The following is a 27,750-nucleotide window of genomic DNA, read 5'->3' on the forward strand; positions in this document are numbered from 1 at the left end:
TCTCTCTCTCAAAAATAAGTTAATAAACTTAAAAGAAAAGAAAGAGATCATAGAATTCAACAACAAGAAAACAAATAACCCAATTAAAAAATGGGTGGGAACACCTGGGTGGCTCAATAGGTTAAGCAGTCGACCCTTGATTTGGGCTCAGGTCATGATCTCTGATCTCAAAGTCATAAGATCAAGCCCCGCGTAGGGCTCTGCACTGAGTGTGGAGCTTGCTTTAGATTCTCTCTCTCTCTCTCTCTCTCTCTCTCTCTCTCTCTCTCTCTCTCCCTCTGCCCATCTCCCTCTGCCTCTTTCTCTCAAAAAAAAAAAAAAAAAAAGGAAGAAAGAAAGAGAGAAGAAAGAAAGAAAGAAAGAAAGTGGAAAAAATGGGTAAAAGACCTGAATAAACATTTCGCCAAAGAAGATACATCTAGGGCCAACTGGTACCTGAAAAGATGCTCAACATCACTAGTAACTAGGGAAATGCAAATTAAAACCACAGTGAGATATCACTTCACTCCTGTTAGCATGGCCATTATCAAAAAGACAAGAGACAACAAATATTGGCATGGATATGGAGAAAAGGGCAGCCTTGTGCACTGTTGTCGGGATTGTAAATTGGTACAGTTATTATGAAAGAGTACAGAGGATTCTCATAAAATTAAAAATAGAGCTACCATATGATCCAGCAATTCCACTTCTGGGAATATATCCTGAGGTAATGAAAACACTAACTTGAAAAGATATCTGCACTCCTATGTTCATAGCAGCATTATTTACAGTAGAAAAGATATCCTACCATTTCTGACAACACGGATGTATTTTGAAGGCATCATGCTAAATGAAATATGTCAGACAGAGAAAGACAAATACTATATGATCTCACTTACATGTAGAATTTAAAACAAACAAAATCCCACCAAATTCACAGGAAAAGAGATCATATTTGTGGTTAGCAGAGGCAGGGGGTAATAATAGGGGAAATAGAGGAAGGTAGCCAAAAGTTACAAACTACCAGTAAGATAAATAAGTACTAGGAATATAATGTACAACATGATGACTATAGCTAATACTGCTGTATGGTATATAGGGAAGTTGTTAACAGAGTAAATCCTAAGAGTTCTCATCGCAGGGAGAAAATATTTTTTTTCTTTTATTCTTCTTTCTTTTCTTTTTATTGTATCTATTTTTTTTTTATTATTTAATGTTTATTTATCTTTGAGAGAGAGAGACAGAGCACAAGCAGGGGAGGGGCAGAGAGGGAAACACAGAATCTGAAGCAGGGTCCAGGCTCTGAACAGAGCCCAACGCAGAGCTCGAACTCTTGAACCGCAAGATCATGACCTGAGCCAAAGTCAGACAATTAATCAACTGAGCCATCCAGGTGCCCCTCTTCTTATTGTATCTGTATGTTAAGATGATGTTAGCTGACCATATTGTGGTAATCATTTCATAGTATATGTACATAAAACCATTATGTGGTATGCCTTAAACTTACACAGTAAATGTGTCAGTTATTTTTCAATAAAATTGGGAAAAAACGAAAATTATTAAAAATTATTTAAAATGCAAATTTCAAGTAGCATGTACCAAGGAAGTGTATATTGAAGTCCATTCCAGTGTAGAAATCAACTTGTAAAATTGTTTGTACTTTTATCTCATTTCCTTAAGATTTCTATTTTAGCCTATATTTTATGATGTGAATTATTCAGTAAAATCCTGACATAATACCATAAACGGAGTAAAAAAAAAAGTGCAACACATTATGATGGAACTTGCAGAGCAGCCAGGAGTTTGGACTTCTGAGAACCAAGTCCATTTTGCTCACACTTGGGTTCTGGTGCCACCTGGTGGTCATCTTCCTCCCTAGTTTTAATCATCAAAGGGGACAATTCTATACACATATGGGCTGAAACTTCTAAGACATTGGTTGGTGCCCCCCTGTCAACCTGAATGAAACACTGGGCTTAGGAAATACCAAGGTCTCAAGTACAGGATTCACCTACCTCATCCTCTCTGCTTCCTGACTCACTCTCCCCATCCCCACATTCCACTCCCCTAAGAATAAAAGGGGGGGGGGTAGAAGAATGCAGACACCCAGGCACCCCTAGTCCTTATCTTTAAGAGATGCAAACTGAAGTATCTGTAGATAAATTGATTAGATACTGGAGATTTTCTTTAAAATAATACAATTAGGGAGGGGGGAAATGGGACGGGTGGTGATGGATGAAACAAAGACTGGCCATTTGTGACAATTGTCGAAGTTGGGTGGTTCCTTACTCTATTCCCTCTACTTTTGTATATATTTGAAACCTTCCATATTAAAAAGTTAAACACAAAAAAAAAGGACATAGGGGACACCTGGGTGGCTCAGTCGGTTAAGCATGCAACTCTTGATTTCAGCTTAGGTCATGTTCTCATGGTTTGTGAGCCTGAGCCCCATTTTGGGCTCTGCGCTGACAGCACAGAGCTTGCTTGGGATTCTCTCTCTTCCTCTCTCTCTCTCTGCCCCTTTCTTGCTAGTGCTATCTTTCAAAATAAATACATAAACTTAAAAAAAAAAGCACCAGAGAAAAATTCAAGATGAAAAATCCAGTACAAAGTTAGGCATATGAAATAGAAAGCTCAGAGAGAGATCTAAATTTGGGAGTAATAAGCAGGTGGAAAACTAACTGAAGTCTGAAAAGTGAATGAGGTCACGTAGGAATAAAAAGAGAAAGGAAGTTAAGTTAGAATCCTGAGGAATAACAGCAGTTGAATGGCAAAGTAAGCGTTGCTAACAAGAGAGTAACATAGGCCAAAGGGAGAAAGTGTCCTAAGATAAAGGCACTCATCTACACTGTCAAACGCTGCTGAGGGGTCACGAAAGGAAAAGACTGATTAACATCTTTTAAAGTTTTATTTATTTAGGTAATCTCTGCACCCAGTGTGGGGCTTGAACTCATGATCCTGAGACCAAGAGTTACATGCTCTTCTAACTGAGTCAGCCAGGTACCTGATCAACATCTTTTGAAGGAAGCTGTATGAAAGTCACTGTGACTTTGGTGAGAAGCATTTAAGAGAAGCAAATAAGGCAGAGGGAATAGTTCATATAGGTTTAGGATTTGAGTGGGAGGTGAAGAAATAGAATTAGCTTGTATGAAAAACTCAAAAAGTGTGCTGGGGGAGAGAAATATATGAGTACCTTAAGGGAGGATGTCTGCTTATAGTGACAATTGCTCATTTCTTGATCTACTGCTAAAGAAGCTTGATTTCTTGATCTGCTACTGTCCTTTTGTTGTGTCCTTCACCCTTCTGCCTGATTTGAGTGTATCTTTGACTGTCACTTTATATAAAATCTTCCAGTGCCTCTCCAGAGCTTACTGAGATTTGTACAAGTATTTCAATTGGGCCACTCTAAATGTTCCCTAACATCAGCTGAACTGGATCACTAGTCTCTCCCTCCATATGCTTTTTGTTCATACCGCTGCCTCTTATTAGAAAATATTCTTCTTCTCCAATCTTTGCCTCTTCATATCCTGTTTATTCTTCATGTCCCATCTCAGATATGGTGCCACATTCTCCTTGAGCAACTTCCTGGTCCACTTCCTCTCTAGAGTATACTTAATCTCTTCCTCTTCTATTTTTCCAGTACATGTTGTTTTTATTTCTTGTGGCATTCATCAGATTCTGCTTTACTTCTAATTTTCTGAGTTCATATGATGCCCTTATATATCTAAAGTTTGCACACTATTTGAGACTGACTTTATTGTCCTCCTCTTTTTGTCACAGAAGTATCTAACAAAATATCTTGCCTAAAAATAACTTTTTGAGGGGCGCCTGGGTGGCTTGATCGGTTAAGCGTCCGACTTCGGCTCAGGTCATGATCTCATGGTCCGTGAGTTCGAGCCCCGCGTCGGGCTCTGTGCTGACAGCTCAGAGCCTGGAGCCCGTTTCAGATTCTGTGTCTCCCTCTCTCTCTGCCCTCCCCTGTTCATGTTCTGTCTCTCTCTGTCTCAAAAATAAATAAACGTTAAAAAAAAATTTTTTTTAAATAACTTTTTGAATTAAACTGGATTCTCAAAGCTCTATTGTTTCTAATATATACTCTTTCGGAATCCTAATGCTATTCAGTTGTTGTCTTCCATATAACGTTATAATTTTTATAATCTTTCTTCATATGATCTAAAAATAATATCTAACATTTGCTACCTTTTCGTTGATAAACCTTTCCTATGTATAATCTAATCCAAGCTTTAAAAAAGTATATTTACTTTTTAAAAATTTTGGAGTATCATAACTATACAGATACAAATAGTAATATAACACCCACGCAAATACAACAAATGTTAAATTTTCCATGATTTTTTAAAATTTAATGTTTATTTATTTTGAGAGAGAAGTGCAAGCAGGGGAGAGGCAGAGAGAGAGGGAGACACAGAGTCTGAAGCAGGCTCCAGGCTCTGAACTGTCAGCACAGGGCCTGATGGGGGGGCTCCAACTCACAAGCCGGGAGATCATGACCTGAGCCGAAGTCGGACGTTCAACCGACAGAGCCACCCAGGCGCCCCTAAATTTGCCATGATTAATTCAGATCCTATTAAAAGAAAATCCTCACAGCTAAGTTGAAACGTCATCATTTCACTCCCTTCTCTCTCTCTCTCTCTCTCTCTAGGGGTACAACTCTCCTAGAGTTGATATATACCCTTCCCAGCCATGTTTTTATAGTTTTGTTATATATGTATGTATACGCACCTTGCGCAAAGTCTTATTTTGTGGTTTTAAAATGACATATAATATAATACTATTATGTATCCCTTTGCAATTTGCTTTTTTCACTCGTTACTGTCAAGATTCATCTTTGTTGGCATATACTGTATATCTCCCTTACTTTACTAAGAAAAGGGTCTTAGTAAAGGGTCTGTGGGTAATAGGGTAATAGGGTCTGTGACTCTATTACCTCTATTACCTGTTATTTAATCTTTACCATAATCTTGTCAGGTAGATATTATTAATCCTATTTGATAGATGAAAAACTGAAGTGCAGAGAGGTTAAATAATTTTACTGAGGTCATATAATTTCTAGCAGATGGCATAAGAGCTTGTGCAGAGCCTCTAACTCCTAATCCCATGTTCTTTTCACTCTAGCATTCAACTATTTAATAAATACTTACTGAACACTATGTGCCAGGCACTATTCTAGGTCGTGGGTATCTAAGCAGTGAATAAGACAAGATACTGCTCTCAGGAGTTTATTGTCTAATTGGAGGAGGCAGTCAATAAATAATATGTAATGTATAATTTGGTTCTAAGGGCTTTGAAGAAAAATAAAGCAGAATGGAGTGGAAAAGAGAGTGTAAGTGTGCTATATACTATATGAGGCTCTCCGGTGACATTTCAGCAAACATCTGAAAAGGAGTGATGAAAGAGAGGAGTGTTCAAGATTAGGGCAGAAGGTACAGCAAATGCAAAATCCCTGAGGCAGGAGCATATTTGGCTGTCATTCCATCACTTTGATGTTTCTTTTCAGCTACTGTACCAACAATTATCCTCTTGTACCATGGATCAAATGTAAACACATTGCATAGCTTTGCCTGATTAAATACATAATTTTGACATGTTAAGTCTCTTCTAATGGCCATTTTTCAAATAAACAAATTGGGCCGGACTAAAAAAGTCTACAGCCCAAATCCACTGATTTACTTTAAAAATTAAATCATGGATAATTGACGCCCATAACGGTGACATAAATTATACACAGTACTGCTGGTGATTTGATGAAGACACCTGCAAAAACGTTCAACCCCCTTTTTAAATATTAAAGGTAGGTAATATCCTCAAGGAAGCTTGAGTGACTTCAAGCGGAAAAACACCTGCTGAAACAGGACAGGGAGGAGTCTCTTATCTTTCATCAGAAAGGATGCCCGGAGAGTGGTAGGAACCTGAGGGCTTTCAACCACGGGGAGATCAATTGTCACGTTTGTGATGCGAGGGAGGCAAGGCTGGTGCCCGTCATGCCTATATCTTCCCTAGAACCAGGGGTCTTGCCTCGGTGAGCCTCCCAGGCTAGGAGTAGCAAAAGAGGGCGCTGAAAACTAAAACTCGCCACGAATCTCGCCCGCCCCGCCTTCCTCCCTACGTCGGACACACGGTAGGAAACCAAACCTGAGCGCGCTCAGCCTGCTTGCCCCACCCCCTTTCGGCTTCCGGGCCTCCCCCGGGTCCTACGCAGAAAGAGCGGCGCCTGGCGAGCTCCACCAGCAGTGGCTTCCGGGAGGAGTTTTGGGCCCGGCGAGCCACCGTCGGATACCGCGCCTTCCCACCAGAGGTAGCTGTGGAGACGCCGGGAGCCCGTGTCGGCGTCGTTGAGGAGTGCGGCGCATCCTCAACATGGGCGACCACGGCCTGGAGCTGGCGTCTATGATCCCCGCGCTGCGGGAGTTGGGAAGGTAGGGTCAGGCTCGGCCGCTCTGGGTCCCGCGTCCTTCTCCGACGGGCCTGGCCGGAATCTCACGTGTTCTCCCTCCCCTGCGGCGCGCGTGCCTGCCCCGAACCCGTCAACCCCGGCCCTTGTAGATGTGTTCCGCGACTGATTTGAGCGCTTCTCCCTTAGGCGGTTAAAGATATGCGGGTCGTCGCCGCAGACCTTCAGAAAGCCGGTCCAGGGGAGGAGAGGCGCTCGCTGACCGCACTAGAGCGGCGCCCCGGAGCTTGTCCCCAACCCGGGGTTGCCCTCTGCAGCTGGAAGGAACGGTCCCTTCTGACCACTTTTTGGCCACTTTCTGTACTTATTTGCTTCCCAGAAACCTATGTCCATAGATGAGGGACTTGACCCACGAACTTTCCCCAATTTCTATTTTTTGTGATCGCTCGTGGAGGAATTGGGTTTTTAGCTTTACGTTTTGACACAAATTGCTTCTTTTAGAAGAAAAATCACCAGTTCTCTTTTTGTGCAAAGAAGGCCAGTTGCTAGGAAAGGCAGTTGGTTTCTTTCTTCAAAGTGAAACCATAGGGCGTTCTGAAGATGTGACTCCTATATTTGATCAGTCAGCCCCCAGTCTTGTTATTTTAGTCAGAAAACCCAGGGACCTTGCCACAACGTCCACAAAATATAAACGTGTACAGAATGTTTCCAAAGTTTGGAAATAATTTAATATATTAAATTTTTATTTTATTTGCAAAAGCCTGTTTCTGTAAACAGAAGAGTAAAATCAGGTAAACCAGTGTTCTACCTGAAGAGAAGGGTAGGATGTTGATGGCTGCCATCCCCCTTCAGCACACTGGCAACCTTCCCTCAACCAGGCCTGAAAGAAGGCAGGGTTGTTGTTTTGTTTGCCTTTTTTTTTTTTTTTTTTTTTTAAATTGTAACCCACTGCTTGTGGGCTTGTACCACTACTGCACTTGAACTATCAGCTGGAATTTTTTAGGCTGTTTGAAAACTTACAACACGAAGTCAAAACTGATACAAAGCCCATAGGATATTTAATTCTTTTCTGTGGTTCAGTTGTGTTCATCTCTACTTGTTGGTCATACAAGGATATTTAGTTTTCCTCAATCACATAAGAGGATAAATGAAGGAACCACACGTCTTAACTGAATTATCCTGGTTTTGTGTGTGTTATTTCACTTTGCATGAATGTTGCAAGCATATTCTGTGTTAACATTTTATAAAGTAGCATGAATATAAGTGCTCGTTTTAAGAAATTGATGCACAGATTTCATGTTTAGGCTCAATGTGAAGTTCAGGATTTTTTCTCCACCTTGTTTTAATGTAGAATTAACAGATTAATACTTTTCTTCCTCTTTTTTCTTCCTTTAAGAGATTGTTAATAAAAGTAATAGTATCTTGAATTTATTTATAGCCTCTTACATCAACAGAGCTTAAGTTACCTTTCATTTCATTCAATTGTAGCCATTCTAAGTGAAAGAATAGAAAAACTGACCGATAGAGAATTGTATAACAATAGTTTTTAATTTTCATGACCTTCTCATTGCAACTGCTTCATTCATGCTTACTCAGTCTCACCGAATCTCCCTGATATAGAATGGACTAAATATTATCACTATTCAGTGAGAAACTGAGTCACAGAAGGGTACCTGGTGGCTCAGTCGGTTAAATGTCCAACTTTGGCTCGGGTCATGATCTCACGGTTCATGGATTTGAGCCCCACCTCGGGCTCTGTGCTGACAACTCAGACCTGGAGCCTGCTTCAGATTCTGTGTCTCCCTCTCTCTCTGCCCCTCCACTGCTCGTGCTCTATCTCTCTGTCTCAAAAATAAGATAAAAACATTAAAAAAAAAAAAAAGAAAAAGAAACTGAGTCACAGAAATTGAAGAAGCAAAATCGAAAAGATAACAGTTCTTCATTAAATAAAGTAAGCATTGTTATTAATAAAGTAATAAAAATGGGGGCCTGATCCACGTATGCCTTTTTCTTTCACTACCCCCAAGCTAAGGAGCATCTAGTTTCCAACTGTAGTTTCTGTATCCAAATCTCTAATAAATGTGTTGTGTCGGTAGAGTTTGATTTGTACCATAATAGGATTAATTGATTTTGGTCAAGTCTTCACATAAAGAAGGATTTCTTCACTTTTAACACAAGTTAGAAGTTATATCCCATTTACTTAAATGAGTGATTTGTATTCCAAAGCAACCTAATGTATATAGTGTTTAATTTACTGAATGTTGAGATTTAAACACTGAAGTTTCTGTTCAAACTATGAGTTGTGTTCTGACTTTGTGAGAAGTTTTAATTATATATTTGAAATGAAAATATGTTCTGAGTAAACAAATACTGCCTTAGGAATTATCTACTTAGATTTATAATAACTGTTCCAATTACAATTATTTTATATTTCAAAGTATACTGAGATAGTTAGAGTAACAGGCCTTTTTAAGGCAGTATTAAAAATCTGAAACAATGAAAAAAAGTTTCAGAGCTGAGTTTCAGATTCCAACCAAAAGGGCCTTTTCTTCTCCCCCCCCCTTTTTTTCATTAATTGACTGGCAATTCTATTTCTGAAAAAAGTGAGGTGTCACTGTTTTAATATGTGGGCTTTTCTATCTCAGGGATAAATTTTGCTTCACTGTTTTTTCTTATTAGCACTCTTCTCTACATAGTCTTTCTGGGTGATCTCATCCACTCCTGCCTTCAACTATCCATCTGCTATTTGATGATTCCAAATGTGTTTCTCCAAATAATATCTATCACCTATAGAGCTATTTAAACAACTATATACTGGCAGTTTTAGCTGGGTGTGCTATGTGCAGTTAAGACTCAACATAGTCAATACAAGTTCTACACATATCCCAACTACTTCCCCCCCCCCCCCCCCGCATTCACTGAGGTAGGGATATCTCAGTAAATCATACCATATTCACTCGTTTTTTTCCAAACCAGGAATGTAGGAATCATTCTTGACTCCCCATGTCCTTTTGCTACATCTTTGGTCCTTTTTTCATCTTTACTCTTCCCTAAATAACTTCATCTAGTTCCATAGCTTTAAATACCATCTATATTCTGATAACTCCCAAATTTATATCTCTAGCCCAGAAATATTATTAGATTGCATACTGTTGAACATCTATATCCAGTATGAACATTTGCATATCCAAAGCAGAACTCTTGACTTATTTTCCTTAAACTTGTTCCTTCCCTATGTTATTGTAAATGTACTGTCCAAAAGCCTAGGAGTTATTCTGGATTCTTTCCCTTATCCCTTAATAATCTATCAGCACATCCTGCCAACCCTATCTTTAAAATATACTTTTTGGAGCGCCTAGGTGGCTCAGTCAGTTAAGTGTCCCAACTCCTGATTTTGGCTCAGGTCATGATCTAACAGTTCATCAGTTCAAGCCTAGCATTGGGCTCTGCGCTAACAGTGCTGATTTGCATGGGATTCTCTCTCTCCCTCCCTTCCTCCTCCCCACCCCCACCCCCCCCCCCCCCACTGCCCCTGCCCTGCTAGTTGCCTATCCCAAAATAAATAAATAAACTTAAAAATAAAGTAAAATATATTTCTCGCCATTTCCACTGCTATTCTTACAATTTCTTATCTAGGCTATTGTAATTTCTCAGCTAATCTCTTCATTTCCATTTTACCCACTTATAATGGATTTCTTAGCAACCAAAGTAAATGTAAATGGTTAAAACCTTCCATTAGTTATCTAGCACACTTAGAATAAAATCCAAACTTCCTCCCAAGGCTTCTAAGGTTCTGCATTTTCTGGCCTCTGCCTGCCTCTGACCTCGTGGCCACATACCCTTCCCTTACTCTGCTCCAATATCATTGGCCTTGTTTTTCCTTATGCACCAAGGTCATTCCAGCCTTCAGTCTTTTGCACTTTGCTGTTTCTTCTCTCTGAACAGACTGGTTCTGTTCAGATGTCATTTTGGAGAGGCCTTCTCTGACCTTCCTGCTTAAAATTATAATCACAAGATATTTTCAGACAGTGATAGTTGCCATTAAAATATTAAATGGGCAGTGGGAGGGAGATGAAAGTCTGGGGAGCAGCAACATTAGCCACTAAGAGGAGATTTGAATGATAAGAAGCCAGTATCTGAAATGGAATGGGAAGTATAAGGGTCTCTAAGTGGGAATGAGCAAAAGAATAGGAAGAAGGATGAAACACAGGAAGCAAAGAGGGGACTGGTGTGAGAGTTAAGGGTGGAGGAGTAGCCAGGGGCCAGATCCTTTAGTACCTTACAGGTCAGAATAAGAGTTATATTTTAAGGGCAATGGGAAGCCATTGGAATGCTTTAAACAGGGAAATAATGTAATTAAATTCAAGTTTTAAAAACATGGGGCACCTGGATGGCTCGATTGGTTAAATGCCCAGCTTTTGATTTTGACTCAGGTCATGATCCCAGAGTCATGGGGTCCAGCCCCAAGTCAGCATGATATGCTGAGTGTGGAGCCTGTTTAAGATTTTCTCTCTCCCTCTCTCCCTCCCTCCTTCTCCCCCCTTTCCCTCCCTTCTCTCCCTGCTTGTGTGTGCACGCACATGCGTTCTCTCTCTCTCAAAAAAATTACAAAACACGTTGACTCTTCACTCCTACTTAGAACCTTTTGATGTCTCATTGCCTTCAGTACAAAATCCAACCTCTTTAGTTTGTTCTTTGAACTTTGACCTTATAGTCGCTCTTCAGCTTTATCTATTTACTGTCTCCCTCTTCTTTGGCCATATAGAACCTCTTAATAGCTTTTAGAGCATCCTGTGTTCATTCTTAACTACTGAGCATTTGCTCGTGCTGTTTCTTTTGCTTGGAATACTCCTCCTTTCCCTTATTTTACCTGCCTAGCCCCTTAGGGACTTAGGTTTGTATCACTTCCTTCAGGGAGCTTTGACTGATAGGCTCTGCTCAGAGCCAAGTGACCCTCTTGTGTTCTATCTTGGCTCTATTAATACAACCATGCTGTGTTAAAATTACCTGTTTACTTTTTTAAACTTTTTTTTTTAAGTTTATTTATTTTGAGAGAGCGAGTGGGAGAGAGGGGCAGAGAGATAGGGAGAATTCCAAGCAGTCTCCGCACATGGTGGCCACAGAGCCTGATGCAGGGCTCAAACAAAACAATGGGATCATGACCCTCAGGTTAAGAGTCAGATGCTCAACTGACTGAGCCACTCACGTGCCCCTACTTTTTTGAAAAAGGTATACCCTCTTAGCTCCATTCCAAGGTAGAGATTGTATAATAAGTGCTCACTCTCCCATGAGTCATTATTCTAATAGTACATCTAATGAATGATAATCAATTCACCTTTTTAAAAAACTGACCAAAAATGACACAAATAATAGGAATGATCTTTATACAAAATTAAACTTCGTAGAAAACTCAACCACCACCTAGGGTCCTGATTCCTCTCCTGACACACCTCCTCATTCACATTTCTAAATGATACTTGCTAAATTACACTTAGTGTATAAAGACAAACTCATTTGATTTTGTCTAAAACAATTCATGTTACCTTGTAATTTCAGACTTTATAAATTTTTGTTATATTTAAATCTGTGATGTCATATAATATGGTAGCCACTACAGCTGGTCTAAGTTGAGAAGAATTTCAAAGACTTAGTACAAAAAAAACAAAGGTAAAACAATCACTTTAGTAATTTCAGGGCACCTGAGCAGTTCATTTGGTTGAGCATCCAACTCTTGATTTCAGCTCAGGTTGTGGATTGGAGCCCCATGTTGGTCTCCATGCTGAGCAAGGAGTCAGCTTGAGATTCTCATTCTCTCTCACTCGCTCTCTCCCCCCCACTCTCCCCCCCTCCCCCGTCCGTCTCTCCCCCCTCCCTCTCTCTCTCTGCCCCTTTCCCCTGCTTGCACGCTCTCTCTATATATATAAATTTTTTTTTAAATTTTAATATCAGTTACAGTTCAAATAATATTTTGGATATATTATGAAGAAAACTATTGTTTGTTTCTCTCTTTTTTAAATTTTTTAATGTTTATTTATTTTTCGGAGAGAAAGAGCATGAGCAGGGGAGGGGCAGAGAAAGGGGACACAGAATCTAAAGCAGGCTTCAGGCTCTGAGCTGTCAGCACACAGCCTAATGTGGGGCTTGAACTCACAAACTGTGAGATCATGACCTGAGCCGATGCTCAACCGACTGAGCCACCCAGGTACCCTCCCTTTTTTTTTTTTTTAAGGAGGCTTCATGCCCAGTGCAAGGCCTAATGTGGGGCAGGAACTCACGACCCTAAGATCACAAGACCTGAGCTGAGATCAAGAGTTGGACACTTAACCTACTGAGCCACCCACGTGGCTTTCTATTCTTAATGTGGCTACTAGAAAAATTTGAAGTGCACATGTGACTTGCATTGTTTCCATTGGCCAAGGCTGGTTTAAATAATAAGATAAACGGTACCAAGTTTTTTTCACTTTCATGTAAAAATAAAACTACTTGGTCTTTGAGTCTATATACCTAAGGTTATGTGTAAATACTGGTAATTTCAGTAACTTAGTAGTTTCAATTTGGGAAGATAAAAATTCTGGAGATGGTGGTGATAGCGTAGAATAATGAGAACATAATGCCATGGAACTGTACACTTAAAATGGTTAAAATAAATGTTAAGTATATTTGACCATAATAAAAAATATTTCAAAGGACATTTTAACAAACTAATTTAATTTGATACTGTTGACAGCTCCCTCCTTGAAATTCTAACTTTGTTTCTAGAATATACCTCATAACATTTTTCTTTTTATTTCTCTGGTTCTTTCCCTTTCTTCTTCGTGGCTCCTTTAACTTAAAGTTCTCTCTTTGGCTTTCTTATTACTTCTTACTCTGCACTAATTTTCAGGGCTTCCACTACTACTAGCTGTAGTGGTGGTAGATTATATAAATCTCCATGAATGTCAGGCTCCTCATATGCAAATTAGAGTTTAATGTCCCTAACTTATTTCTTGTGAAGTATGTAATAATGCAGATAATGTTTAGCCTTGTTTAATAGATGTTATTATATAATGATAATTTAATCTATATATCTAGGCTAGATATTTCTTGAGGATTAGAGCTTTAATTTTCCCCCCGCCTAGTAAACTCTGTGCCCAACTTGGGACTTGAATTCATGACCCTGAGACCAAACCTCACATTCTCTACTGACTGAGCCAGCCAGGTGCCCCTTAAGGACCAGAACTTTAATTCTAACAATCTTTTGTTAGATTGTTCTCTTGAGACCTTAAATTCAGTGTTTCTAAAACTGGTTTTGTTTTTTCTCCCCGGACCTGTGCTTCCTCATGTGTTAACTCTTTTGGTGAATGGCCTCACAGTCCACCCTGGATAGAGGGCTAGGTTGACTTATCAGTCTCCTCCACTAACCTGTCACCTCTCCCAGAGATTGTTTTTGGTGTGTACTGTGGCACATTATAGGTGCTCAGTAAATGTTTGTTGATTATATGAATGACTAGAATTCCTCATCCTATGTGGTAGAATACAGACTTTGTACTATATTCTTACATGCTGTTTTGTGCTGGTTTGTACCAAATCATGGAATTCAAGTTTAATTCATTGATTCTAGGATACTATTGCTCTGCTTAATTATTGTATCTCCTCTTAATATTTATTTTTCTTGATTGGTCCTAATACTCATGTATGTAATTTTCCCTAATATTTTATTGAATTTTCATTGTGGAAAATTTCAAGCATACAAAAGAAGAAAAATAGTATATCATTTGCCCATTTTACCCAACAACTATCAATTCATGCCCTTCTTTCTCTCAACTCATACTACTTTGAAGCAAATTCCAGGTAGTTCCTTTTTTTTTTTTTTTTTAAGATTTTACTTTTAAGTAATCTCTACACCAAATGTGGGGCTTGAACTCATAACCCCGAAATCAAGAGTCACATGCTCTACCAACTGAGCCAACCAGGTGCTCCAACTTTGAAGCAAATTCTAGACATCATTTCATCCATAAATATCAGCATTTATCTGTAAAGCATAAAGACTTTTAAAATATATCACAGTACCATTATTGCACCTAAAAATATGTATTCTTTTAAATTAAAAAATTTTGGGGGTGCCTGGGTGGCTCAGTCAGTTAAGCATCTGACTTTGGCTCAGGTCATGATCTTGGGTTTCGTGAGTCTGAACTCCATGTTGGGCTCTGTGCTGACAGCTTAGAGCCTGGAGCCTCTTTGGGTTCTGTGACTCCCTCTCTCTCTGCCCCTCCCCTGCTCACACTCTTGTCTCTCTCTGTCTCAAAAAAGAAATAAATGTTAAAAAAAATTTTTTTAATAAAAAAATAAATTTTTTAGACTTTTTATTTTTTGTATTTTAGAGAGAGAGAGTGCACACTTGAGTGGGGGAGAGGCATGGGGGGGAGAGAGAAGGGGAGAGAGAGAGAGAGAGAGAGAGAGAGAGAGAGATTGGGAGAGAGAGATTGGGAGAGAATCTCAAGCAGGCTCCATGCCCAGTGCGACCCTGGGATCACGATCTGAGCTGAAACCGAGAGTCAGATGCTCAACTGACTTAGTCACCCAGACACCCCCAAAGTAATTTCTTAATAACATCAGATATCTAGTCTGTGTTTAAACTTTCCCAGTTTGTCATATACAGTTTGTTAATAGTTTTTATTTTTGTTTTTTTGGGGGGTTTCGTTTTGTTTAATCAGAATCCATTGCAGGATCATAGATTATCATTGATTGATAGGGCTCTTAAGTCTCGATTATAGGTTTTTCCTTTTCCTTTCCCTCCTTTTTTTTGCCTTTGGAATTTATTTGTTGAAGACACTGTTCTGTAGCCAAGACTAGATCAACACTGCTCAATAGAAATAAAATGCAAGCCACATGTAGAATTTAAAATTTTCCAGTAGCGACATTACATAAAGTAAAAAGAAATAGGTGAAATTAATTTTTAATAATATATTTTAACTCAGTATATCTAGATATTGTCATTTCTACATATAATTAATATAATGTTATTAATGGATATATATTTTCTGGTACCAAATATTCAAAATCTGATGTATATTTTTTACTTAAAGCACGTATCAATTTGGACTAACCAGATTTCAAGTGTTCAATAGCTACATCAATAATGGCTACCGTATTGGGCAGGGCAGGTCTAGATTTTGCATATTGGATACCTGTGGTGTCATTTAGCATGTTTTTTCCCTTTTAAATCAGTAACATGTATTTAGATTTTTCTTTCATTTTTAAACAGAAGGATACAATGAATGTCAACATTAAAACTAAACACATTTGATAAATTCAACTTTAGAGAGTTTTTTACGAATGAAATTGTCTCTTTAAGGGTTAAAAACTCTTTATTTGTGTTTTAGTGCCAGTCCAGAGGAATATAATACAGTTGTACAGAAGCCAAGACAAATTCTATGTCAGTTCATTGACCGAATACTTACAGATGTAAACGTTGGTAAGAAACAGTTATTTCTTATAGAAGTTTTATAAATTGTTTTCTTTTTCATACATACATTATGCTAGCATTTTTGTCCGTGTAGTTTTAAATGTAGAGTTAGTATCTATGATAGTTACTATTTTCAAACAAATTACTTACAACATTAGCTTTTTTTTTTTGAGACTACATGCACTATGTATACACGGGGAGGGAGAGGGAGAATCTTAAGCGGGCTACACCCGGTGCAGAACCCAACATGGGGCTCAGTCCTGTGATCCTGGAATCATGACTTGAGCCAAAATCATGACTCGAGCCAAAATCATGACTCAGATGCTTAATCAGCTGAGCCACCCAGGCCCCCCTACAATATTAACTTAGTACATAATATGACTTAAGCATTTAAAGTAATTCTAGTTTTTAGGCACCTGGGTGGCTCAGTCGCTTAAAGTAATTCTATTTTCCTGCTTTTCCTACATTTTCTGCTACTTGCTATGGAGTTCTTTGATATATGGTATTATAATAGATAAAAAATAGTTGGCCATTTCTAATCATGTGCACCCTATTTTAGCTAGGTCTTTCACTAGTGGTTGAGAAACAAATGCCATTTAAATATTCTTTACAAGTTAGTGACTTTGTGGGAGGTAAGAGGTTCCAGTGAGTTGTTGAAATAACTATTTCCTGTTTGTGGCAGTGTAGAAAACAAATATTACCAACCTGGCAAGGTGGTGTCCCATTGGTCACATCTGTTAAAATTACACAGAAGGGGTAATATAAAGTAGCATTTGGCTAATGGTTTATAAATTTAATTTCAAATTTGGCACAAATTTAATGACTTAATAATAGTCATTTAGCCTTTCTTTTTTCAGTCAATAAAATTACAAGTTGCTGAAAAACAACAAAGGGCTACTAACTACTTGCATAATGTATTTTCATGTAGTACTCCCTTCCCTCTCTTTAGATCACTTGCCCTTCACCTCTCTGACCAACTTTTCATCATCTAGGAATCTAATCCTTCACAGCATCTTCCCAGACACTCACTTCCTGCACGGTGGATTAGTGCAGTTAACATACTATATTATAACTATCAGCTTATTTATCTGATTCCCTCACCTGTTCAGGTAAAGTTTTTTTTTCCCCCTCAGATTTTGGTACAGTGCCAGGCATATTGTAGGCCTGTAATATATATTTGGTGAATGGATGTATACTAGATGAATGTGCCTGGTTTTTAAACATTTAAAATTAGAAAGATAGGACCATGGAGTTTAGCCCCATCAGTTTATCCTGAGCACTGTATTGGACACAATTCTGGTCAACAAAGTCTAGTTTTTTAACAACTGGTCACCAAAGTCTAGTTTTTTAACAAAAGAACTGTCATTTCATTTGTCACGCCTCTTTAAGATGAATTTTTTATTATTTTAGTTGCTCTAGAACTTGTAAAGAAAACTGACTCCCAGCCAACCTCTGTGATGTTGCTTGATTTCATCCAGCATATAATGAAGTCCTCCCCACTTATGTTTGTAAATGTGAATGGAAGCCAAGGGCAAAATGAGGTCAAAGACAGTATTGGTGAGTCCTACTATTTGTGCATTCATTTGCAACTGGTTTTATGAAATTTACCCTCTTCTGCTCTTCTAAATTATAACATACATTTTATACATATTCTGGTCAAATTTGCTATAAACGTGAAGGAGCAAAATGGTAATTGTTAATTTTGTTTTGTGCATCCTTATTGTTTTCTTTAGTTTTAAACTAGATACCCAGGATGGAACAGAAATAACCAAATTTGTTTATTTGCCATTGGACACTTAAGCAGTTTTCTTTTTTCCGTTTTTGATAAGCTCTTTCTTCTAGATCAGGCATTAGCAAACCATGGCCCACAGGCCTCCTGCCTGTGTTTGTAAACAAAGTTTTATTGCAAAAGCCATGTTTTTACTTAATATTTACTTACTGTATATTACTGTATATATATCTACTGTAACTACTAGAAAGGCAGCATTGAGTAGTTGACATGGAAGCCATAAAGCCCTCAAGCCTAAAATATTTCCTATCTAGCCCTTTAAGAACAACTTCTAGATGTTGAAACTTTTTTCCAGGCTTTATCCTTATTGTTCCTACTACTTTTGCCCCTTTATTGGCCTCCTTATAAAAAGATGTAAAGCTATCATCTCTTTTTCTGTACAATGCATAGAGTATTAAAAATGTTTTTTAACTTTTTTAAATGTTTTTATTTCTGAGAGAGAGAGAGAGAGAGTGTGTGCACGCAAGTGGGGGAGGGGCAGAGAGAGAGGGAGACACTGAATCCAAAGCCGGCTCTAAGCTCTGAGCTGTCAGCACAGAGCCCGACACAGGGCTCGAACTCAAGTACCGGGATATCATGACCTGAGCTGAGGTCAGCACTTAACTGACTGAGCCATCCAGGCATCCCTGTCTATATTCTTTACTACACTTTTTTAAATAACAGGTCACAACCCATTAATAGGTTATGAAGATAAAATGTAATTCGAAAATATCATAATACATTGCATGTAATAAATACTGTTTCATGAAACTTTTGTTTCATATATTTAAATAAAATAAATATGCATATGTAAACTGGGTCATGATATAAAATGTATCTTAGTTGTGATCAAAAAGTTTTAGAAACTGTATTACAGGAATCAGGAGGACTGTGACTGATTTGTTTTTGTGCACCTGGGACAGAGTTGGCACTCAATAAATATTTGTTGAAGGAGTGATAATAGTAACCATTTGTTGAACTTCAAGCACTATGCTGAGAATTTCACATATATCATCTTACTTCATTCTCATGGTAACCCTTATGACTCCCTTCTTACAGATGAAGTTACAGAGGTTCAGAGAGATGAAAAGTTCACACAACCAATAAGTGAAAAGCTAGGACTTAGACTTGAAAATTGGTATTCTAAATTACTGTTCAGTATTTCCATTGTGTAAGGAATGTTTTAGACTATTTTGTTAGTGAAGTTTATACTTTAAAAATGAATCATCAGGGGCACCTGGATGACTCAGTCAGTAAGCGTCTGACTTCAGATCAGGTCATGATCTCACGGTTTGTGGGTTCACGCTCCCTTTGGGCACTGTGCTGACAGCTCAGACCTGGAGCTTGCTTCAGATTCTGTGTCTCCTCTCTGCTCCTCCCCTGCTCTCGCGCTCTCTCTCTATTTCTCTGTCTCTGTGTCTCCAAAATAAATAAACATTAAATTTTTTTTTTAATGAATCATCAAGCAGTTAGCAAATTAATTAACATTTCTGATGGACTTATTTAATATTTTTTTATTTCAAAGAATTCAGTAATTGGATCATAACAAGACTTCTGCGGATTGCAGCAACTCCATCCTGTCATACGTTACACAAGAAAATCTGTGAAGTTATCTGCTCATTATTATTTCTTTTTAAAAGCAAGAGTCCTGCAATTTTTGGAGTACTAACAAAGGAATTACTGCATCTTTTTGAAGATGTGATTTGCCTCCATAAAAGAAATGCAGTGGGACACTTTGTGGAATGGCCAGTGGTAGTTAGCCGATTTTTAAGTCAATTAGATGAACGTGTGGGATATTTACAACCAGCTCCTTTGCAATTCATGAACATGCAAAATTTAGAATTTATTGAAGTCACCTTATTAACAGTTCTTATTCGTATTATTGCAATTGTGTTTTTTAGAAGGCAAGAACTCTTACTTTGGCAGATAGGTTGTATGCTGCTAGAGTATGGTAGTCCAAAAATTAAATCCTTAGCAATTAGCCTTTTAACTGAACTCTTTAAGCTTGGAGGATTACCAGCACAACCAGCCAGCACTTTTTTCCGGTCATTTTTGGAATTATTAAAACATCTTGTAGAAATGGATGCTGACCAGTTGAAACTCTGTGAAGAGCCATTATCAAAGCTGATAAAAACACTATTTCCCTTTGAAGCAGAAGCTTATAGAAATATTGAACCTGTCTATTTAAATATGCTGCTGGAAAAACTCTGTGTCATGTTTGAAGATGGTGTCCTTATGCGGCTTAAGTCTGATTTGCTAAAAGCAGCTTTGTGCCACTTACTGCAGTATTTCCTTAAATATGTGCCAGCTGGGTATGAATCTGCTCTACAAGTCAGGAAGGTTTATGTGAGAAACATTTGTAAAGTTCTTGTGGATGTGCTTGGATTTCAGGTAGATGCAGAGGTAAGTCATTTTTAAGTGTATTTAATAAGTATGTATTTTGTTTATAACTTAAGCATATATGTCAGATGTATTAGTGAGAAAATAGATTGTCTTTAATAATGTATATTCAGAATGGAATGATTTTCACAATCCACTTTGGCTCCTTATTCTGAATTTTTACTTTGATTTGAGAAAGATTTGTTCACTAAGTTGGTAATGAACTGCCAATAGGGTAGCAGGTTTTAAAGTAGGCTTTGTGAAGTGTAAGCATGTTTAGTGCATTATTAAAAGGGGGCCAGTTATCAACTTAATTACAAAAACTTTGAGCACTCACCTAGATTTTATCTTTGGCATGTTATAATCAATCACTTGTAGGAAACCTATGATTACATAGTACTAATCATGCCAAAATATGCCTTTTTTCTTATTTGGACTGTGAGAGACAGGCAGTACAATAAAATGTGCAGTAACTTGAGTAAATACTTTATCTAAAAGTCTTGCTGGATTTGTAGTATGAAAGAGTTTAGTAATTCCCTTATAGAATTTTTCTTTGTAGTATTTTGATGGAAGGAAAAACAGATGAGAGAATTTATGTTAAGACTTTTAAGACTGTACAACCATAATTGTAGGTACAGAACCACATATATGTCTATTTATAGGTTGTGAAATTATATAGATTAACTTAGGTCTTTGTTTTACCTGATGAGACTCTGAAAATAGTTTACCTTATTAAAAAACTTACAACCTAATTAATTTTTGCAGTCTGTTAATAACATTTTCTAAGAGATAGTTTTTGAAATTATTTTTACTTTCTCAGTATTTATTGGGCCCACTTTATGCCGCCTTAAAAATGGAAAGTATGGAAATCATTGAGGAGGTTCAGTGCCAAATTCAACAGGAAAACCTCAGCAGTAATAGTGATGTAATATCATCCAAAAGACGTCGACTCAGCTCATCTCTAAACTCTTCCAAAAGACCACCAAAACAGACTGAGGAGTATGACCTTCATTCAGTTTGTATTTAGTGATTTAATAAAACTTTATTCACTTTTAAAAATCATCTTTAGTTAAGTGCTTTGACTTAAATACATACCATTGTTCTTTCTAAAGGTAGTCAAAGGAATGCTTGAAATATTTTAATACTTGTAGCCCATTCAAGTATGAAAGATAACATGGCTACATAAGGTTACTTAAAAGATTTTTTAAGTTATTACTTGCCTGTCTAATTTAACTTTTTAGTATCTGAAAAATCTCTGAGATTGCATATCTGTCAGCAGTTTAAAATACATTAACAAACTTTTTGTATAATGTGATCAAAGAATTCCCATATTGCAGTTAGCCCTGAAAGTTGTTTTAAATACATTGTACTATAAATTTCAGTAGTTGGCATTACATGTTATGTTTTGTTTTAAATATTTTTCACATTTGAGCCAATGAATATCTTTACACTGTGGTTATAATAAATTACAGAATTAAACATGTGGATATGAACAAAAAGAGCATATTATGGAGTACACTGAAACAGAAAGCTGAATCCCTTCAGATTTCCCTTGAATGTGGTAGTCTAAAGAATCCTGTTATCGAGACTTTAGAAGGAATCACGGTTATCCTACAACTGACTGCTCTGTGTACTGTTCATTGTTCTCATCAAAACATGGACTGGTAAAACAACTTGTATTTTCTGGGTGGGTTTTCTGTAATAAATTTGGATGTATTGTTTTAGGAGACCTCATTATTCACTCAATTTGTGTGACCTGAGAACATACATTTTTTAGTGAAATGGAAAGGTAATTTGTTTTTTATTGAGCACCTGCTAAATGCTAGGTACTGTATTAAGTACTATACATATAATATTTAATCTTTACAACAGTTCTATAAGGTAAATGCTGTTATGCCTACTTTACAAATTGGAGATTGAGGTTTAGAGAAATTGAGACTAAGTCATGTGTTCAGTCCAGATGGTCTCAACAACACCTTACTTTCTCCAGGCTCTTTCTTTGGAACAGCTCCCACTATGAGACCAGTAGGTAGAGTATATATTCTAAGGACAGGAGAAGAAGGGGTGAGGAGCCTCTGATGTTCTGGGTCCAGCTCGAGGGTAACCTGGTGTTCCAGTTCCTCTTAATTACTTCCTCTAACAAGACTCTCTGTCTGAACTTTCCTGCGCACATATAATTAGAAAGTAGCAGAGCACATTTTTATATAACTCAAAACTCATTGTTCTTTTAGTCAAACATTTAGCCAAAAGAACATTTCCTTTTGATAATAGGAGTAGGGATTTAGAACTCCTTGGAAGTATATTTTCAGTTTAGTACTTTTAAGATGGTTAATTATTCTATCAGAAAAAGCAAGTGTGAATCATCTCTGAAGATGTAGTCTTATTTTTACTGCCAAGTTATAGACTGAAACTCTTTGTTAACTTTTTACATGGTCATTTATTCTGTATTTTCTGACTCTTAATTAGCCAATAAAAAGTTATGAAAGAGATTTTAGAGAAACTATATTACCTCAGATTGTATTACATTTAGAATTTGAAACAACTTGAAGGAATAGCTAATTAGACTGCAGTCTACTCTTCTATAATTAAGGGTTTACCAAGCCAGTTAATAATTATGCAGGGATATCTTCTGTCATTTTTTAGGCCTGGGATACTGCATTTAAATATTGTAGATTATTTTAATTACCAAATCCTAGGACTGATGTAAAGAGACTAAGCTTAAAATAATAATGGCATATTAATTGACTTGCATATTTACTTTGAATTGGTTTAAACTTGTGTTAGTTTTATACTCACAATTTCTTTTGACTTAACTGCAATATTAGGTTGGACTATAACAAATTTATTGTAATTCTGTTTCTTAAAAATGTATTAACTGCAGCCATAATTTCAAGGACTGTCAACAGAAATGTAAGAAGAAACCTTCAGTAGTGGTAACTTGGATGTCTTTGGATTTTTACACAAAAGCGCTTAAGAGCTGTAGGAGTTTGTTGGAATCTGTTCAGAAACCTGACCTGGAGGTAGTTATTGATAAAGTGGTGAAAATATATGATGCTCTAATTTATATTCACGGTGAGTATAAATAAACAGTAGAAAAAAACAACCTTTAAAGGTCATCAGTGTAGAATATAACTATTAACTTTTTTTATTTGAGAATTTCTGAAGAATGCTGAGAAAATGCATGGATGCGTGTCTTTGTAAAGTCACGTTTAATTTCTTTGGGTTACAGACCTCAGAACATCATCTCTATGTTAAGAATCTTTGTTTATTGAATGCTGTAATTCCACTTGATGTTTAGAACATCTATTTTTATTGAGCAACAAGACACAGTTAAATATGATTAAGGAAAAATTATAATCACCTGTTGTGTGTTTCTGTAGTAAAAACTTCATTTGAAGATCATATACTGGAAGATTTATGTGGAATGCTTTCACTTCCATGGATTCATTCCCATTCTGATGATGGCTCTTTAAAGTTGACTACATTTGCTACTAATCTTCTAGCGTTAAGCCAGAGGATTTCTGATAGCTGCTGTAAGTGGTCACAAAATTCTGTGTGTGTGGTTTAACTCATGTCTATATGGGACTTCTAACACATTGCTATTTTTTTTTCATTAATTTAAAAAGTACATTTTTACCAATTCAAAAAGTAATTAGACATCTAAAAAGTAACAAATTGAAAAAATTATAGGATTTGCACACCCCAAGTATTCTGCCACATTGTTCTCCAAAGATGCCATTCCAGTTTACATTCCTTTTATTAGCAAAATAGGAGAGAATTTCTATTGTCTCACATCCTCACTTTGTCAGACTAAAATGTTTGCTGTCAAAAAAAAGAAAAAAATGGTAAGGAGGTAACTAAAAGAATTTTTTTTTTTTTTAACTATCTGATGGATGTGATTTTTAGTTGCATTTCTCTGGTTATATGTAGTAGGATTGTACGTAGATGTTTTTCAGTGCATGTGCTTTATTTTTTAAAAAGGAGCTTTTAATTAAATATATATATTTGAGATGTTACTTGAGTTTATGACAATGGATATATATATATAAATGTGTAGGATGTATATAAATATATATGTGTATAAATATAAATGTGTATAAATATATATAAATGTGTATATTGATATGTATATAAGTTAAAATTAATATTTAGAAATAGTTTTTAATAGACTTAATTTTTTCAGCACCACAGGCACAGTCACAGTGTGTGTTTCTTCTAACTTTATTTCCAAGAAGAATATTCCTTGAATGGAGAACAGCAGTTTATAGCTGGGCCCTACAGAGCTCCCATGAAGTAATCCGGGCTAGTTGTGTTAATGGATTTTTTATCTTGTTGCAGCAGCAGAATTCTTGTAACAGAGTTCCCAAGATTCTTATGTATGTATTAATGTTTTAATTTGAATATATAACTTGCTTGGAAAGATCATAGTGTATGCAAATATATGTATATTGCTGAGTGTATGCAACAAATGTTGCTTTTTATTTTAAAATTTAAGTTTTCTTCCTTTTAGGCTTTGTCTTACCATTACTTTTTCCCCAAATTAAGCAAGACTATTTAGACCACAAAATTAAGCAAGGTTTAGTTAGTGTATTTTCTTTTTTCTCCCTAGAGATAAAGTCAAAGATGATTCCGACTTTGTCAAGAAAGAATTTGCCTCTATTCTTGGTCAACTTGTCTGTACGCTTCATGGCATGTTTCATTTGACAAATTCTTTAACAGAACCTTTCTCTGAACATGGACATATTGACCTATTCTGTAAGAGCCTAAAAGTCACTTCTCAACATGAATGTTCATCTTCTCAACTAAAAGCTTCTGTTTGCAAGCCATTCCTTTTTCTACTGAAAAAAAAAACACCTAGTCCAGTGAAACTTGGTGAGTGATTTGTTATGAATGTTTTAACATTTTTTTTTTTTTAACTTTATTTATTTTTGAGAGAAATTGAGCACAAGTGGGGGAGGGACAGAGAGAGGGAGAGAATCCCAAGCAGGCTCCGCAGTGTCAGCACATAGCCAGATGTGAGGGTCTGGAACTCACGAACCGTGAAATCATGACCTGAGCTGAAATCAAGAGATGGACACTTTACCAACTGAGTCACCCAGGTGCCCCTGATGTATTTAACATTTTAAAACCTTTTCTGGGCGCCTGGGTGGCTCAGTCAGTTGAGTGTCTGACTTTGGCTCGGGTCATGTTCTCATGGGTTTAGGCCCCATGTTGGGTTCTGTGCTGATAGCAGAGAGCCCGATGTGGGGCTCAAACTCACAAACTGTGAGATCATGACATGAGCCAAAGTCAAATGCTTAACCGACTGAGCCACCCAGGTGCCCCTAAACTCTCTTTTTTAAATCATTAATAGAATTAGCCTGAAGCCTTAAGAAATTAGACTTACTTGATAGATTCAATGGTCATGTAATGGTAATTTATAAATGGGTTGTCTGGCATTAGACCGCATCACAGAACTAACAAGGGTAGTAATTTTTGGATTTTTAAATATTCATGTGATTTGCCAACTTGGGCATACCTGGTGTTTGGTCCAATATCGTGAGGTTCAGTATTCCCTATGCTTTTTAGGGAGACTGGGGAAGCTTCTTAATATGTCTGCTGCCACTATCTTGGACCTTTGGAACTCCAAATAATTAGAAGCTTTGCCCTACTGAGGACTATCTGTAGATTGTATCTTCTTAGTCACTTTTCCAGTGGCAATGTTGTATGAGTTTGTTGGAAGCATGAGATTTACACAAATACTTAGAAGATCCATTTGTATGGGTAGAAAGTTGCAACTTGTTCTCAAGTTTTAAAAATAATTTATAATAGGTAGTTTCCAGGACTCCCTAAATCTTGTAATACAGGATTAACAGTAAAGCTAATAGTTCACAGATCTTTAGATTAGTGAAATGTGCTTTTTAAGTCTATCTCAGTAAAATATAATGATGTACAAAGTCTTAAATGAGTAGTCATTTTATAACTTAAAAAAATTCTAGGGGCCCTGGGTGGCTCAGTCAGTTGAGCATCTGACTTGGGCTCAGGTCATGATCTTGAAGGTTGGTGAGCTCAAGCTCCACATCGGGCTTGCTGCTGTCAGCCTGTCAAGCCCACTTCCAATCCTCTGCCCCCTCTCCCTGCCCCTTCCCCGCTTACATGCTCCCCAAAATAAATAAATAATTTTTAGAAGTGAGGCACCTGGGTGGCTTATTGGGTTGAGTATCTGCCTTCAGCTCAGGTTATCATCGTGGTTTATGAGTTCAAGCCCCATACCAGGCTCTTTGCTGATAGACCCTGCTTCAGATTCTATCTCCCTTTCTCTCTGCCCCTCCCCCACTCACACTGTCTGTCTCTCTCTCTCTCTCTCTCTCTCTCTCTCTCTGTCTCTCCCTCTCTCCTCAAAAATGAATAAATGTTAAAAAAAATTTTAATTCTAGAATTTTAGATTTAAATTATTTATAACTGTTATTAAGTATAAAGTAAATTTTAATCTGTAAACATTCATTTTAGTCTTCCACAATTTCTACTAATTGAAACTGACATTATAAGCAAGTTAGAATTCTTTGTATATTTATTAATAATATTTTTACTGTAAAACTTTGATATTTGAAGTGTTAATATTAGGTATTATATGCTCTCGCCCTTTAGCTTTCATAGATAATTTATATCATCTTTGTAAGCACCTTGATTTTAGAGAAGATGAAACAGATGTAAAAACAGTTCTTGGAACTTTATTAAATTTAATGGAAGATCCAGACAAGGATGTTAGAGTGGCTTTTAGTGGAAATATCAAGCATATATTGGAATCCTTGGACTCTGAAGATGGATTTATAAAAGAGGTTGATTTTTTTTATTTTTAAACATTTGTGTCTTCATTAATCTGGCTCTAAACTAATTTAACTGATTAATTTTATTATTCTAGCTTTTTGTCTTAAGAATGAAGGAAGCATATACACATGCTCAAATCTCAAGAAATAATGAGTTGAAGGATACCTTGATTCTTACAACAGGGGATATTGGAAGGTATATTTGGCAGTGTTTGTATACTTCCTTTTTTATTTGCCAGGTGTTAAAAATGGTAATATGAGAGATGTGAAATTATAGAAAAAAAATATGATATCAACATGAATTTTTTTATGGATTTCCATTTATATTTGAGATATTGATGATAACCTTTTTTAAATCTTTTAGGGCAGCAAAAGGAGATTTGGTACCTTTTGCCCTTTTGCACTTATTGCATTGTTTATTATCCAAGTCAGCATCTGTCTCTGGAGCAGCATACACAGAAATCAGAGCTCTGGTTGCAGCTAAGAGTGTTAAACTGCAGAACTTTTTCAGCCAGTATAAGAAACCCATCTGTCAGGTGAGAGTCAGCACTGGTCTTGACTACAGTAAATAGCAATACTTTGCAAGAGTTAAAAAACAACAACAACAACAACAAACAAAAAACCATTTATACGTTTTATTTGTCTTGCTTTAAAGGGTATATTTTTAAAGGATGTATTCAGTTTATTTAAGAGAACCTAAAACTTACAAGTTTTATATTTTATGATCTTGCTCTAAAGATGTATATTATGAATGGGAGAGGGGAATATCTTTTAGTAATATATTGAATTACTATGCTTTCTTGTTAATCTGTTAAATGCTTTTTGGGGGGAGCCTGGGTGGCTTAGTCGGTTAAGCGTCCAACTCTTGTTTTCAGCTCAGCTCATGATCTCACGCTTCCATGAGATTGAGCCTCACATTGGACTCTGTGCTGACAGCATCGAGCTGGCTTGGGATTCTCTC

The 27,750-nt window shown here is 37.0% G+C and overlaps 2 protein-coding genes across 2 annotated transcripts in view; one reads left to right on the plus strand and one right to left on the minus strand.

Annotated features, from left to right (window-relative positions):
• PLS1 (plastin 1) overlaps positions 1–6,068 on the minus strand; it is a 125,189-nt gene extending 119,121 nt beyond the window's left edge. Inside the window, exon 1 of the mRNA XM_042955168.1 lies at positions 5,946–6,068. Coding sequence (XP_042811102.1) covers positions 5,946–5,983 — 38 coding nt within the window. The 5' untranslated portion in view covers positions 5,984–6,068. The remainder of the gene's footprint in view (positions 1–5,945) is intronic.
• A 204-nt stretch (positions 6,069–6,272) lies between these two features.
• The window catches only part of ATR (ATR serine/threonine kinase), a 99,605-nt gene continuing 78,127 nt past the window's right edge, over positions 6,273–27,750 (plus strand). Inside the window, exons 1-13 of the mRNA XM_042955514.1 lie at positions 6,273–6,416; positions 15,754–15,845; positions 17,247–17,393; positions 19,130–20,007; positions 20,804–20,982; positions 21,456–21,647; positions 22,865–23,055; positions 23,364–23,516; positions 24,167–24,359; positions 24,593–24,855; positions 26,611–26,801; positions 26,885–26,985; positions 27,154–27,325. Coding sequence (XP_042811448.1) covers positions 6,358–6,416; positions 15,754–15,845; positions 17,247–17,393; positions 19,130–20,007; positions 20,804–20,982; positions 21,456–21,647; positions 22,865–23,055; positions 23,364–23,516; positions 24,167–24,359; positions 24,593–24,855; positions 26,611–26,801; positions 26,885–26,985; positions 27,154–27,325 — 2,811 coding nt within the window. The 5' untranslated portion in view covers positions 6,273–6,357. The remainder of the gene's footprint in view (positions 6,417–15,753; positions 15,846–17,246; positions 17,394–19,129; positions 20,008–20,803; positions 20,983–21,455; positions 21,648–22,864; positions 23,056–23,363; positions 23,517–24,166; positions 24,360–24,592; positions 24,856–26,610; positions 26,802–26,884; positions 26,986–27,153; positions 27,326–27,750) is intronic.

This window comes from Panthera leo, chromosome C2, assembly GCF_018350215.1.
Source record: "Panthera leo isolate Ple1 chromosome C2, P.leo_Ple1_pat1.1, whole genome shotgun sequence".
Taxonomy (NCBI): Eukaryota; Metazoa; Chordata; class Mammalia; order Carnivora; family Felidae; genus Panthera; species Panthera leo.